Source organism: Gymnoscopelus microlampas (genome assembly GCF_963454915.1).
Source record: "Gymnoscopelus microlampas genome assembly, chromosome: 19".
Lineage (NCBI taxonomy): Eukaryota > Metazoa > Chordata > Actinopteri > Myctophiformes > Myctophidae > Gymnoscopelus > Gymnoscopelus microlampas.
The window spans coordinates 44,631,892-44,644,775 of NC_139956.1; the positions used below are offsets into that span (position 1 = coordinate 44,631,892).

At 39.9% G+C, this 12,884-nt stretch overlaps 1 protein-coding gene across 1 annotated transcript; it reads right to left on the reverse strand.

The window, feature by feature from the left end:
• Window positions 1-6,985: 6,985 nt before the first annotated feature.
• mblac1 (metallo-beta-lactamase domain containing 1) lies at window positions 6,986-12,407 on the reverse strand. Its single transcript, XM_084042190.1, has 4 exons — window positions 12,240-12,407; window positions 10,840-11,160; window positions 9,432-9,672; window positions 6,986-7,248 (listed from the first exon to the last, which is right to left on the reverse strand). The coding sequence occupies exons 1-3, from the start codon at window positions 12,327-12,329 to the stop codon at window positions 9,433-9,435; spliced, it is 651 nt and encodes a 216-aa protein (XP_083898316.1). The 5' UTR covers window positions 12,330-12,407; the 3' UTR covers window positions 6,986-7,248; window position 9,432.
• Window positions 12,408-12,884: the final 477 nt, after the last annotated feature.

The window sequence follows — 12,884 nt, forward strand, 5'->3', positions numbered from 1 at the left end:
ACAAGCTGCGACGCGTTGTGAGCTTGTAGATCTAGATTGTATTTATATGTTCCAATGTTCAATGCCAAAAAACACATTGAAATCATTAACCCATTGAGACCGGGAAAGCATCTTTAACCATTGTTTTATACTTTGGCTATTCAAAAATAGCAGATCTACAAGCTCATAGCGCGGCACCGCGCAAATCTATGAATACATATTTTTTTAAAGCGAACATTTGTAACTCAAATCTTTGCTTCTGGGGATTTTACCAATGTACAAACATTTTTTTACAAAATGATATGTATTTGGCCGCGGGCCCCCATCTCAAAATATGTTGTTCCAGATTTTTTTTTTAAATAGCAGATCTACAAGCTCATAGCTATGAGCTTGTAGATCTGCTATTTTTGAATAGCCAAAGTATGAAATAATGGTTAAAGTGGTTGCACAGATACGTTCCCGGTCTTAATGGGTTAATAGCAATTATTTGTTTGACAATTGATAATCACCACAAATATCACGATCGTGACAAACCTAGGTGAGGCCTAGTGATAAAGCACAGGGTGATATCAGCCCTTGGGCTGATACGGCAGCAGTAGATGACCAATCAGCGGAAGATAAAGTGCAACCGTGTGCTTACAGCTGCGCTTATGTAACTTTCCTCGTCTACCCCGGATTTGAACCCGTTTTCCTGCGCACGTGCTAAACTTTTTTACCATTGAGCTAATAGCCTGCCTGCTTGCTCAGGGGATACATTGAATCTTGACCATCAGCTCAAAATTCGTGTCAGATCCTGTGTCTAGGTGAGACATGACCTTTGACACGATCTAAATGTCTCAATAGAAGAGCAGGGAGACAAAATACAACCACAGCATAAGTTATATTGTATTAACATACTCTACCATACAGATTGGACAACATTACTGGATAGTTCACCCCCAAAATGACTTTTTATCTATCGATTAGTCACCCCATGGAGATGATATTTTTTTTGTTTTTGACGCATTCCTAAGCCAATAATTTGATTAAGAATGTGAAGGAAAAAAAAAAAAAAACACGAATTCAAGTCTCCATGGGGTGACTAATGGGAAAAAAACTTTTTTTGGGGTTTGAACTATCGCTTTAACCCTAACTCTAATTTGCGGGAGATCTGGCAACAAACAAAACCAATTTAGGAGACCGGGAATTGTGTGCCATTTTCGTATTACTGGCGAGGCATGGAATTAGCTACCTTGTCAACATATCAAGGATCTTTGATAAGGCTATGGGTACCTGATCAACACATTATCACACAGGCTTTCCTCTAATTAACTGTGAGTTCCCCAGGTGATAATATCCATGTGAGATTACAAAGTGGAGTTGGAGAGACAAGAAAAAGAGTGAATGAGACACGTGACAAACATATTTTGCTGTCGGGCAGACACCTCTTATCTCCACATTCTAACTTTTTGTGTGTTTTGGTCAGTGATGTTTATACATTTCAAAACTTGTGAAACGGGACATTCTGCATAATGAGTATTTTACTTTTGGTACTTTCAGTACATTTTGATGCCGATACTTTTGTACTTTTACTCAAGTACATTTTGAATTCCAGACTTTTACTTGTAAACAGAGTGTTTTTATATTGCTGTATTGATACTTTTACTTAATTAAGAAATGTGAGTACTTTTTCCACCACTGGTTTTGGTAAATTAACACCCTACTTGATCATACTACAGTGATACACAAAAGCATCAAAAGAAGCAGATCTACAAGCTCGAAATGCAGCGCGAAGCGACGAGTTTCGAGCTTGTAGATCCTGAAAAGTAACAGTTTTGGACAATCGTCGCCTTGCTAAACTAATGGCTTATGTCATTTTTTTAAAGTTTTTCAGGAAAAATAAAAAACTGATCCAAAACAAAACTATATGATATTTCTTAATCATTTCACCCAAAATGTTTATAACAAATTATGACTATTTAAATAGAAATAACACTGTCTGTCAGTTATGTAACATAAGAGATTTAAATAGGTTTAAATAGGATTAAATCTGATTTAGGCCAAAACATTTTTTTTAAATGGCCTAAATCAGTAAATAATTTGGCCTAAGTCACAAAACCATGTGACTTAGGCCAAAAAAAGGCCTATTTTGTCCTAAGTCACACTAGGGAGTTAGGCCATTATACTAAAAGGTGAGTGAACAGCATGATCCTTTTCAATTAGGAGATGGGCGATTTTGGCCAGTGTCATGAGGAGCTGACTTAGGCAAAAATATAATTTTCCTCAAAAAATGACTTAGGCCATTAGTTTAGCAAGGTGACGTATGAAGTTTCCACCTGACAGAGACCATATCACACCGACATTCAACAGAACAATCAAATGTATCAGTATCTTATCTTCTGAAACGTATTAACTGCTAATGGACACATGTCGTCCATATTTCAACCCATAAATCAGTACCTCAAGTTCAATATGTTCAGTTTGGTTATCAACGCCACTGAGAATTCCAATATCATGACTGTGCAGATCAATGTGTGGAAATAAAGATTACATTATTATGATAAGAACGTAATATGACCTCGGATTTATTGAGCGGTTCACACGTCATATCATCTATTTAGGACGTGGTTATCAATGGGAAACTTTAATCTAACAAGTGATTGTCTAAGAACAGTGGTTCTCACATGTTTTCATGTTAAGGACCCCCAAATGTTTATGTATTTGACAGCAGTACCCCCATCTGCAACCATGTTGTGCCAGGGACCCCCATAATGGAAGATTTATGTTAAAAATATATATATTTTGAAATATATCTTTCTTTTGAAAATAGAAGTATAATATAGGTTTAAAGCACTTCAACTGATTTGTGTGTGTGTGTGTGTGTGTGTGTGTGTGTGTGTGTGTGTGTGTGTGTGTGTGTGCGTGCGCGCGCGCGTGCGTGCGTGCGTGCGTGCGTGCGTGCGTGCGTGCGTGCGTGCGTGCGTGCGTGCGTGTGTGTGTGTGTACTCCGTAATGCCATAATTATGGCAATTTTCTTTTAGAGGACCCCCAGTTTGATATGCATTAGGCCTTGATCACCATTTCTTACTTTTTTTTATTTTTAATCTCTGAGACTCCAATCGACACTGATAAAATCCTCATGTGTTAATTTAACTTGTGTACAGCGTGTAAATTTGTACACTCTCAAGAGTTACAGACCCGTACGGGTCCATTTGGACCTCCAGCGGTGTCCGGACCCGACGTTGAAAACCAATGGGCTCACCAAGTGTTGCCATGTCTGACCACGACTTTGGGCTTATTTGGGCTTGCTTCCTAAAAGTTGTTGAAACCAGTTCTCAAACTTTTTCATGTCAAGGACCCACAAATTAATATGTTTGTGTCCATCGACGCTGCCCCGTCATTCAAAATGTTTCGCCATGGAGACTCCATGGTACTGAAACATTCAAAATGTTTCACTTTTTTTTCAAGATGTTTGAAAGTAGATGATCTACAGGTCACAACGAGTCATACCGAGACACGTTGTGAGCTTGTAGATCGTCTATTTTCGGTTAGGTTTAAAGTGCTCATGTGGCCTAGTCGCTTCTTTTGGGCTTGTTTTGTTTCTCTGGCAACGCTGCTGACCAACCTCGCGTCGTAAGGGCCATTCAGTTGGTGCGACAGCAAAACGCCTAACCCTTTAAGACCAGGAAAGCATCATTTGTGTCATTTTAAGATTTATTTGGCTATTCAAAAATAGCAGATCTACAAGCTCGTAGCCGAGTGCCGCGCTACGAGCTTGTAGATCTGCTATTTTTGAATAGCCCAAAGTATAAAATAATGGTTTTAAGTGGTTACACAGATGCGTTCCCGGTCTTAAAGGACGACTTCACCACTTTTCAACCTATCTTCATATAATAGGTCCTCACTAATGCTCATGATAAAATGATACCATTTTCTTCTACTCGGTCTGTGTCTCAGAGGAGGGCTGTAGACAGTTCAGAAACCGTCTACCAGTGACATCATCGATGAGGAATCCAAGCTAATAGAAACTGCAGGCTTTCTATTCCTGGAAAGTTGCAATGCAATAACAGAAGCCATTGTTCTCGCGTTAATACAAATCTAAATAATAAACTTGAAATCTTGTTGGAAAAATAAATCCTGCCTAATGATGATGTCACTGGTAGACGGTTTCTGGACTGTCCACAGCCCTCCTACGAGACACAGACCAAGTAGAAAAAAATGGTACCATTTTATCATGAGTATTAGTGAGGACAAATTATATGAAGATAGGTTGAAAAGTGGTGAAGTCGTCCTTTAATGGGTTAATGTTTCATAGATTCCCTTACTGTAGCGTGCCGAGCAGACCAGAGATTCCATGATACTGTAGGCGTTGTAAAAAAGGATAATCTGTAAGGGGAGTCCCAGACCCACACCCTACGTGTGTGTCTCCTACGGCTGAAGACACACAAAGAACCCTCACAGCTCTGACCGTTACTCACGTTTCAAAGTGCAACCGCAGATTAGATGTGTTTCAGATAAAAGGTTGTGATAGAAAGATAAGGATGGGACGTCACCATCTTAACCCATTGAGACCGGGAACGCATCTGTCATTTAGATTTGAACCACGTTGACCATTATCTTATACTGTGGCAATTCAAAAATAGCAGATATACAAGCTCAGAGCTTGTAAATCTGAACTTTTTTTTTTTAAATGTGAAAATTTGTGCAAATCTTTGAATATATATATATTTATTTTAAAGCGAACATTTGTAACTCAAATCTTTGCTTCTGGGGGATTCTACATGTCTTCTAAATCCTAACAGGTTTTTAAAAAAAACGCATGTTGCTATAATATCAGTGGTTCTCAAACTTTTTCATGTCAAGAACCCCCAAAATTATGTATTTGGTCGCGGAGACTGAAAAAAGTGAATTCCCCCTCCTCTATCATGACATCCTTCTATAGAGGAACCATCGAGAGCATTCTGACGTACTGCATCCCCCCCATATCTGACTTATACACAGATAGATGTGTCGGGAAGGCCATGAAAATAATGTCTGACTCCTCCCACCCTTCCCACCATCTCTTTGAACTCTTGCCATCTGGTAGACGGTTCAAGAGCTTAGGGGGAAGCACCAGCAGGTTATCCAACAGCTTCTTCCCCCAAACCATCAGAACCCTGAACACTCGCCACATATTGCCCCCTAAACGAACATCCTGAGGGATAAATGGCACCTTAACTATATTGCACTTTGAATGCATCAGCACTTATTGTTTTACCAATGTTGTCTGCTCTTTTAACTTTTTAATGTTTTTAACGGCCTCGCCTCTTTTTAAATGTGTCTATTGTTTTTAAGCACTATGAGTTGTGGAGAACGGTATTTTGCTCCCTGTATGCCTTGTGTGTATTGGAAGTGACAATAAAACTGATTCTGATTCTGATTCTGATTTAACGGGTTAACCACCCTTTATACTTAGTTGACCGAAGTCCCACAGAGTTCCTCCTGTTTTCAATCTACACTAAATATCTCTGGCCGAAAATGGCTGATCTACAAGGTCACACGGGCTTCTAGATCGGCTATTTACGTCACATGTTGACCCCAGAATAGGGACAAGGGTTAATTTATAGACTACTCCATTGCATGGCAGTTATTGGACGCATTGTTAGCTTGTAAATCACTTCTTATCTGCAAGAAGCAACACTGTAGTTACAATGGAGTATAAACTGGCTTTATAGGGATGAGTTATCATCTAAAATTAATATTAATATATTACTATTATTCACCAGTGGTCGAAAAAGTACTGTTTTACTTAAAGTAAAACATTCTCAAACGTGTACGTAAGTACAGTACTTGAGTAAATGTAGGCCTACTTAGTTACTTTACACCACTGCATACAATGGAGTATAAACTGGCTTTATGTGGATGAGTTATCATCTAAAATTAAAATGATTAATATATTATTATTAATGTACACACAACATTGGGTTCCCCCTGTATTTGTCAAAATACACTGATCATGTTCAACCCAGATTTGGCACAAACAAGGGAATGAACTATTTCTCATGCTATTCAACAAAAATGTGGAATGCCCTACCAAAAGGAGTAAAGGAGTGTAAAACCATACTCACTTTCAAAAATGCCCTAAAGAAACACCTCCGGGAGGCTGCAATTCCAAACTGGCCCCTGTCTAAGTCTTAACCTACCCCAAAAAGTTAGAATATGGATATAAGAGGTTTCTGCCCGACAACAGCGATATATTAAACAGTTGATTTATATTAGACACAATCTGATAATTATCCCAATACAATTCAATCCCAATAATGTCAAGTATTAATTTGCTTTATTGATATTTAATGGGCGTTTGCTCTTGGTGTGCTGTTGCAAAAAGCTCAGTGAAAAATATTACTTTGGCTTGAGACCTCAAGTATTACAGTAGTTACTACTTTGAATGAGTATTCAAGTGAATTCAGAAGTTCAACCTAAGGCACTACTACCAAATATATAACTAAATAAATAAAACTTTCTTCTAGATCACCAAAGAAAAACATTTAATGTCGTCATCGCCCCATAGTCAGTCACATTTTTTTAACCCATTCAATTTTATACTTTGGCTATTCAAAAATAGCAGATCTACAAGCTCATAGTGCTCAAATGAGCTTGTAGATCTGCTATTTTTGAAAAATCGTGAAAATCTGTGCAAATCTTTAAATATATAGTAATTTTTCTTCTTTTTTGTTTACTCAAATCTTTGCTTCTGGGGGGTCCCTGGGACAACATATTTTGAGATGGGGGTCCGAGGCAAAATACATATCATTTTGGAGGTCCTTGACATGAAAAAGATTGAGAACCAATGTTTATAGCAACATAAGTATCTTAAGAAAAAACTGTTAGGATTTAGAAGACACTTGTAGAATCCCCAGAAGCAGAAGATTTGAGTTACAAATGTTTAAAAAACGTATTCAAAGATTTTCACACATTTTCATGATATTTTTTTTTTTTTGGCAGATCTACAAGCTCATAGCGCAGCACTCGGTGCCATCTCTATCTAGCGCTAGTGTACCAAAAAGTGTATTCATATGTTGTCCTTATAGCAAACAATGTTTGATGACATGTTGCTGTCCCCCCAAAGAAATCTTTGAAGTCAGAGTAAAATCGCTCATATAATGTGAGATGGTCACAGATTCAGTTACAACACCAAGCTGTCATGACATAATGATTTCCTTGCCTCGGATGTTCTGAAAATCATTTTTGATGTTGTTGTTAAGTCTTCAGGCCCAGATTCATATCAGGGGTCTCCCCATCTCTCCAGCTCTATAGTATTCAGAAAATGCATTCAGTTCAGGATACCAATTGTATCCAATCAGGGGAGAGAACCCCACGAAATGTATAAATTTGTCATTTTAAATGTGCCTCTATACATAAAGTGGATTGGATTGGAAAATTAAAAATCTTTTATTAGCTTCAATTTCATAGTGTTCCACTTCCAGTGTTATCTGCTCGTTTGTGTGTGTTACATCTCTTCCAATTTCACTTGTTTATCCCATATCCTCCTGTGTGAGTTCTCTCGCCCGATTGGAAAGAAACTGGTATCCCGACCTGTTAATGTATGTTCTCTTCAGTTCTAAAGAGCTGAAGAGACAAGGATACTCCTGTTACTGAACAAACACTGGCCCAATTCCAAACCACCCCCTCACTGACTCATTGACTTGGGTGCGCGTTCATGTGAGCTCCGTAAGGGCTTGAGGGTTGTTCCAAATGAAATCGGAAAGTCAGCCTGAAGTCAGCGAGGGCTCGGGAACGCCCCTTTCTGCACCCTTTCCGTAAGTCAGCACCTTTGGAGACTTTGGCAAAGAAATTGCCCACAATACATTGCGTAGTGGGAGTTACCAGAGGACGCCGATACCCACGGTGCCCGGATTTAAAAGGGAAAGAGGCCTTTCTTCTGCGACGTCGCTGGCCGAGAAATAAATGCAGAATTAGTATGTCTTTTTACCACCGGTCTCAGTCGCGGGGGGGCGGGGGGGGGGGGGGGGCGGGGGGATTCATGTCATGGCATCAGGCCAGGGTTCATTAGTGAGGAGAATGGAATAAAATAAATAAAAAGAAGTTCATTGAACGTTTGAGAACCTTCAAAAAGCAGGTTTTTGAGGGATTATTTTTATTTATTATTTATTTTATTTCTAAAGGAAAAATTGTAATGGATTTTTTATTATCAAATAAATTGATTAAACACTTTAATCAACCCTATTTTATACTTCGTTGTACTAAGTTGTTGTGCAAAATAGCAACGTGTCCCAGAAATATAAAGTTACTCCTAAGGCTATCATATAATTTACTTATATTGACTGTATCGATAGCTGTTTCACTCATGATACAATGTCTCTTTTTTATAATATTTTATAATATAAAAGTTTATAATATTTAGAGAAATTCGAAGTTTCAAACAGGGAGGCAAGTGTCAGTCGAATCTTTGGTTGTCACGGCAACGTTGTCATCTGTCGTCAAGGTAACGTGGGACGTCACAAAGGGCTGTTCCATTGCTTTTGTACCCTTTTGGAACCCTTAAACCCTCCCACACTCAGGCACTTACCAGCTGACTTACCTTAAGCTAATGAGGGTGCAGGGCTTGAGGGCTTAGGGTGGAGTTTGGAATTGGGCCACTCTATAGGGCATAGCAGTGCGGCCATTTTCTGGTTCCACCCCAAAATAGTCAATGCATCAATTATTTTAAGCCTAGAATCAAGCCATCCAGGGTCCTGGTGAATCATGACCATAAAACTTTGATTCTGTGAAAAAATGGCAAAACAAAGGGTATTTATTGAAAATAAATACATTGAAAATGGCAAAACAAAGGGTATTTATTAAATATAGTATATCGTATAATTAAATATAAAATAAACAAAAATCACACAAAAATGTGTTTTATGGTCATGATTCACCAGGACCCTGGATGGCTTGATTCTAGGCTTAAATTAATTGATATTTTTGGAAATGTCAATGGGAAAAATGCATTGACTATTTTGGAGTGGAACCAGAAAATGTCCACCACTGCTATGCCCTATAATAGCGATGATTACTATTGGAATATATAGCTATTTAACCACTTATCCCATTAAAACCCGGAAAGCATCTGTGCCATTTTTTATTTTAGCTATATATGTAGCAACACCTAAGAAAACTCTTAGGATTTAGAACAGTGGTTTTCAAAAATAGCTTGTACATCTGCTATTTTTGAAAAAGAAAAAACAAAACTTGAAAGTGTTTGTGTTTTTTTAATACAAATCTTCTCTTTTGGAGGTCCGCGGTCACTAGGCTTCATGTGGTCAAAACCACCTTTACATGGATATCAAACATTGACATAAACCATTAAGACCGGCAAAGTATCTGTGTGAATTGTTGATTTCTTTGGCTATTCAAAAATGGCAGATCTACAAGCTCGTAGCGCGGCACCGCCCTATGGAGTGAGTTGAAAGGCTTTGAGTTTAAACATTGACCTCAGCTCCTGTGGACCCTGAACGGGAGTCCGTGTCCGGGTATGATGACGTCGGCGGTGCGCAGCGCCACCTGTCGGTGGACCTCCTGCACCGCGGGGTTCTCGCTCAGCTCGCGCCAGCTGCCCTCGTCGTCGCAGCGCTCAAACAGGTCCCCGGCAACGAGCACGGTGCCCGCGGAGGTTCCCGTCACCCGCACGCTGATGTCCCGTCCCGTGTGGCCCGGCGTGGGGACGAGCGACACCTGGTGGACAGACACGGGAGAGCAGAGAATAGAAGCAAATAGAACTGAATCATAGTGTCAACATGATTCATTGTGGTTTCATTAAAAATATGATTAATACACTACAAAACACCACAAGGACTAAACTGAAATTCGAATAAAGGAAATTTTGTTTTAAATGTGTGTGCATGAAAAGCAGATTGTGATGTGGCCTGAAGTGTATTATGTACTTCTATTGTTTGTGTTATGGCTTATATTGTGTGCAGTTGTGAAAAGTAACTAAGTACATTTACTCAAGTACTGTACTTAAGTACCATTTTGATGCATTTTTTTTACTTTACTTGAGTATTTCCAATTTTCAATACTTTTACCCCACTACATCTCAGAGGCAAATGTTGTACTTTTACTCCACTACAATTATTTGAAAATGTTAATTAATAGTTATTTGTAGATTTAGATTATTATTACAAAAGAGAAAAGACACATTAACCACTTCAGCCCTTTGAAAATAGCAGATCTAAAAGCTCACAACGCAACGCATTGTGAGCTTGTAGATCTGCAATTTTCAAAGGATTTTATACTTTTGGAAACTTGCGAAATGAGTACTTTTACTTTTGGTACTCTAAAGTATATGTTGATGCCAATACTTTTATACGTTTGTACTTTTACTCAATAGTAGCATGGTCCATTGCATTATTTATTGTCAATTCTGCCCTTTTCAGTCCTTACTTTGTGCTGCAATAAAATTAATGTGAATCACTTACTGTACATAACTGGTTCTTAAGGTGACAAAACTTCTCTTAGTTACTTCTCTTAGGGTCCTTGGGGTCAAAGTATTTTCAAATGGGGGTCTGTGGCCAAATACATATCAATTTGGGGGTCTGTGACATGAAAATGTTTGAGAACCACTGACTTATGTTGATCAATGTGATAAGATTGATAAGGTTGTCCCTGTCACTTGTTGTTAGGATGTTGTTATGATGCTGTTAGGACCGGTTAGGATGTTGCTAGGATGTTGTTAGGAAGTGTTAGGACCTGTTAGAAGGTTGTTAGGACCTGTTAGAAGGTTGTTAGGAAGTGTTAGGACCTGTTAGGACTGGTTAGGATGTTGTTAGGAAGTGTAGACAGTCCCTGTCTGTCACTTCCATGTTGATCAATGTGATAAGGTAGTCCCTGTCTGTCACTTACATGCTCATCGATGTGATAGGGCTGTCCCTCTGCCAGCTGGTTGGGAAGGTACCGGTCCCCTTCGCTGATGTCACAGCTCACGGCCACCGTGGCCGACTGGAAGAGCCCCAGGTTCCCCACGTGGTCCGAGTGGCCGTGGGTCCCCACCACCCAGCTCACGTCCTCCGGCTCCAGGCCCCTCTCCTTGAGCCTGCGGAGGAGGAGGTCTCGGTCCCAGGGACCCCCGGTGTCCACCAGCACCGTCCTGGAGGGTCCCGTTACGAGGGAGATGGTCCCGTCCGCCCGGAAGCTCCCGTCGGGCTGCGGGTCGCAGTAGCCCACCTTCAGTGGTGGGAAGTAAACAAAGTACGTTTACTCAAGTACTATACTTAAGTACAAGTTTGAGGTCGTTTTGACTTTACTGGAGTTCTTCCAATTTTCAAGAATTTTACTTCTACTCCACTACATCTCGATCTCAGAGGCAAATATTGTTACTTTTACTCCACTATAATTATCTGAAAACTTTTGTTACAGTTACTTTGTAGATTCTGATTATCATCATTACAAAACCACTTCAGACATATTGACTATTTGAAAATAGCAGATCTACAAGCTTACAGTGATCGCGCGTTATGAGCTTGTAGATCTACTATTTTCAAAGGATTTTAATACATTTTATTTGAATAGATTGATTGAAAAAGTTTTGCAGATAAAAAAAAGCACATGGAAGTACAGTTCACCATATAAGGTCAACTGAATAGAATTGGAAAAAGCCCAGAAAAGCCGCAATGCCTTGTTTCAAATGGGGTCCTCTCATACTCAATAGGCTCCATTCACAGCAGCCATATTATTAAGACATTCACAGGTGTTACCAATGATACTAATGAAGGCTCTGTTCCATTCTGCTCAAACAGAGTCAAGGTGCTGGTATTGTGCATGTTGGCTCACTGGAAACACTCTGACTCTGTTACACCAGTGGGTCTACAGTAGGGGTCCAGGGGACCCTCGTGGGCTTCCAAATGCCCCCTTACAGGTGTGTAACTCTGAGAGTTATGGGGGTCGTGGAAACCACTGTGCTACACTAAATGGAACAGAGCCTTCATTAGTATCATTGGTAACACCTGTGAAGGAAGTGATAATATGGCTGCTGTGCATAGAGCCTATCCATGGAGGAGACTGTTCCCTGACCGGGAATCGAACCCGGGGCTGCGGCGGTGAGAGCGCCGAATCCTAACCACTTGAAAACTTGTGAAAGGGGACATTCTACATATAAATGAATACTTTTACTTTTGGTATATTTGGATGCCAATACTTATGTACTTTTACTCGAGTAAATGTTGAACACCGAACTCGTAGGGTATTGTTGATACTTTTACTTAAGTAAAAAAAAAAATGTGAGTACTGCTTCTCCATCACTGCACCTTGAGGACCGACACGGAGTACGGCTGACCGGCGAAGTCCAGCTGCTCCTCCGTCAGAGCGATCCGCGTAGGTTCAGGTTCCATCATCATTCATCACAACATTAGAGACATAATAATAACAACAACTCCATATACATTAATAATGACACCATAAGCAGCATGCAGTGCTGCTGCCAGTGTTGCCAGGTTTTGAGAGGGAAATAAGCAACCAGGTCTATGAAAACAAGCCCAAAAGATAGAAGCAACTAGGCTTACTATCCATGGTTCACGCGACGCTCGTCTCTCACAAGCGTCGTGGAACCACTTGTTCCTGGTTTGAGAATGTTTTACATTTACGACCCGTACATCTACATAAACGTTCACATTTCCAATATAAAGTGCTGACCCCACGGCCACGGATGTAACAAGTTAAAACGCCCCGGTCTAAGTACCCGTATCTTCCGTATTGTTCAATAAAAAGTATTTTAATACGATCGGTGGCCATTTTCTCAGAATTTTCTCCATACGCTTTCAACCACGTGCTACCCTATCGGTCGGGAGATGTACTGCACTCTGATACATTATAACTCTATGAAAGAATTGGCTGCCGATCGGATTAAAATGCTTTGTATTGAACAATACGGAAGATACGGGTACTTATACCCA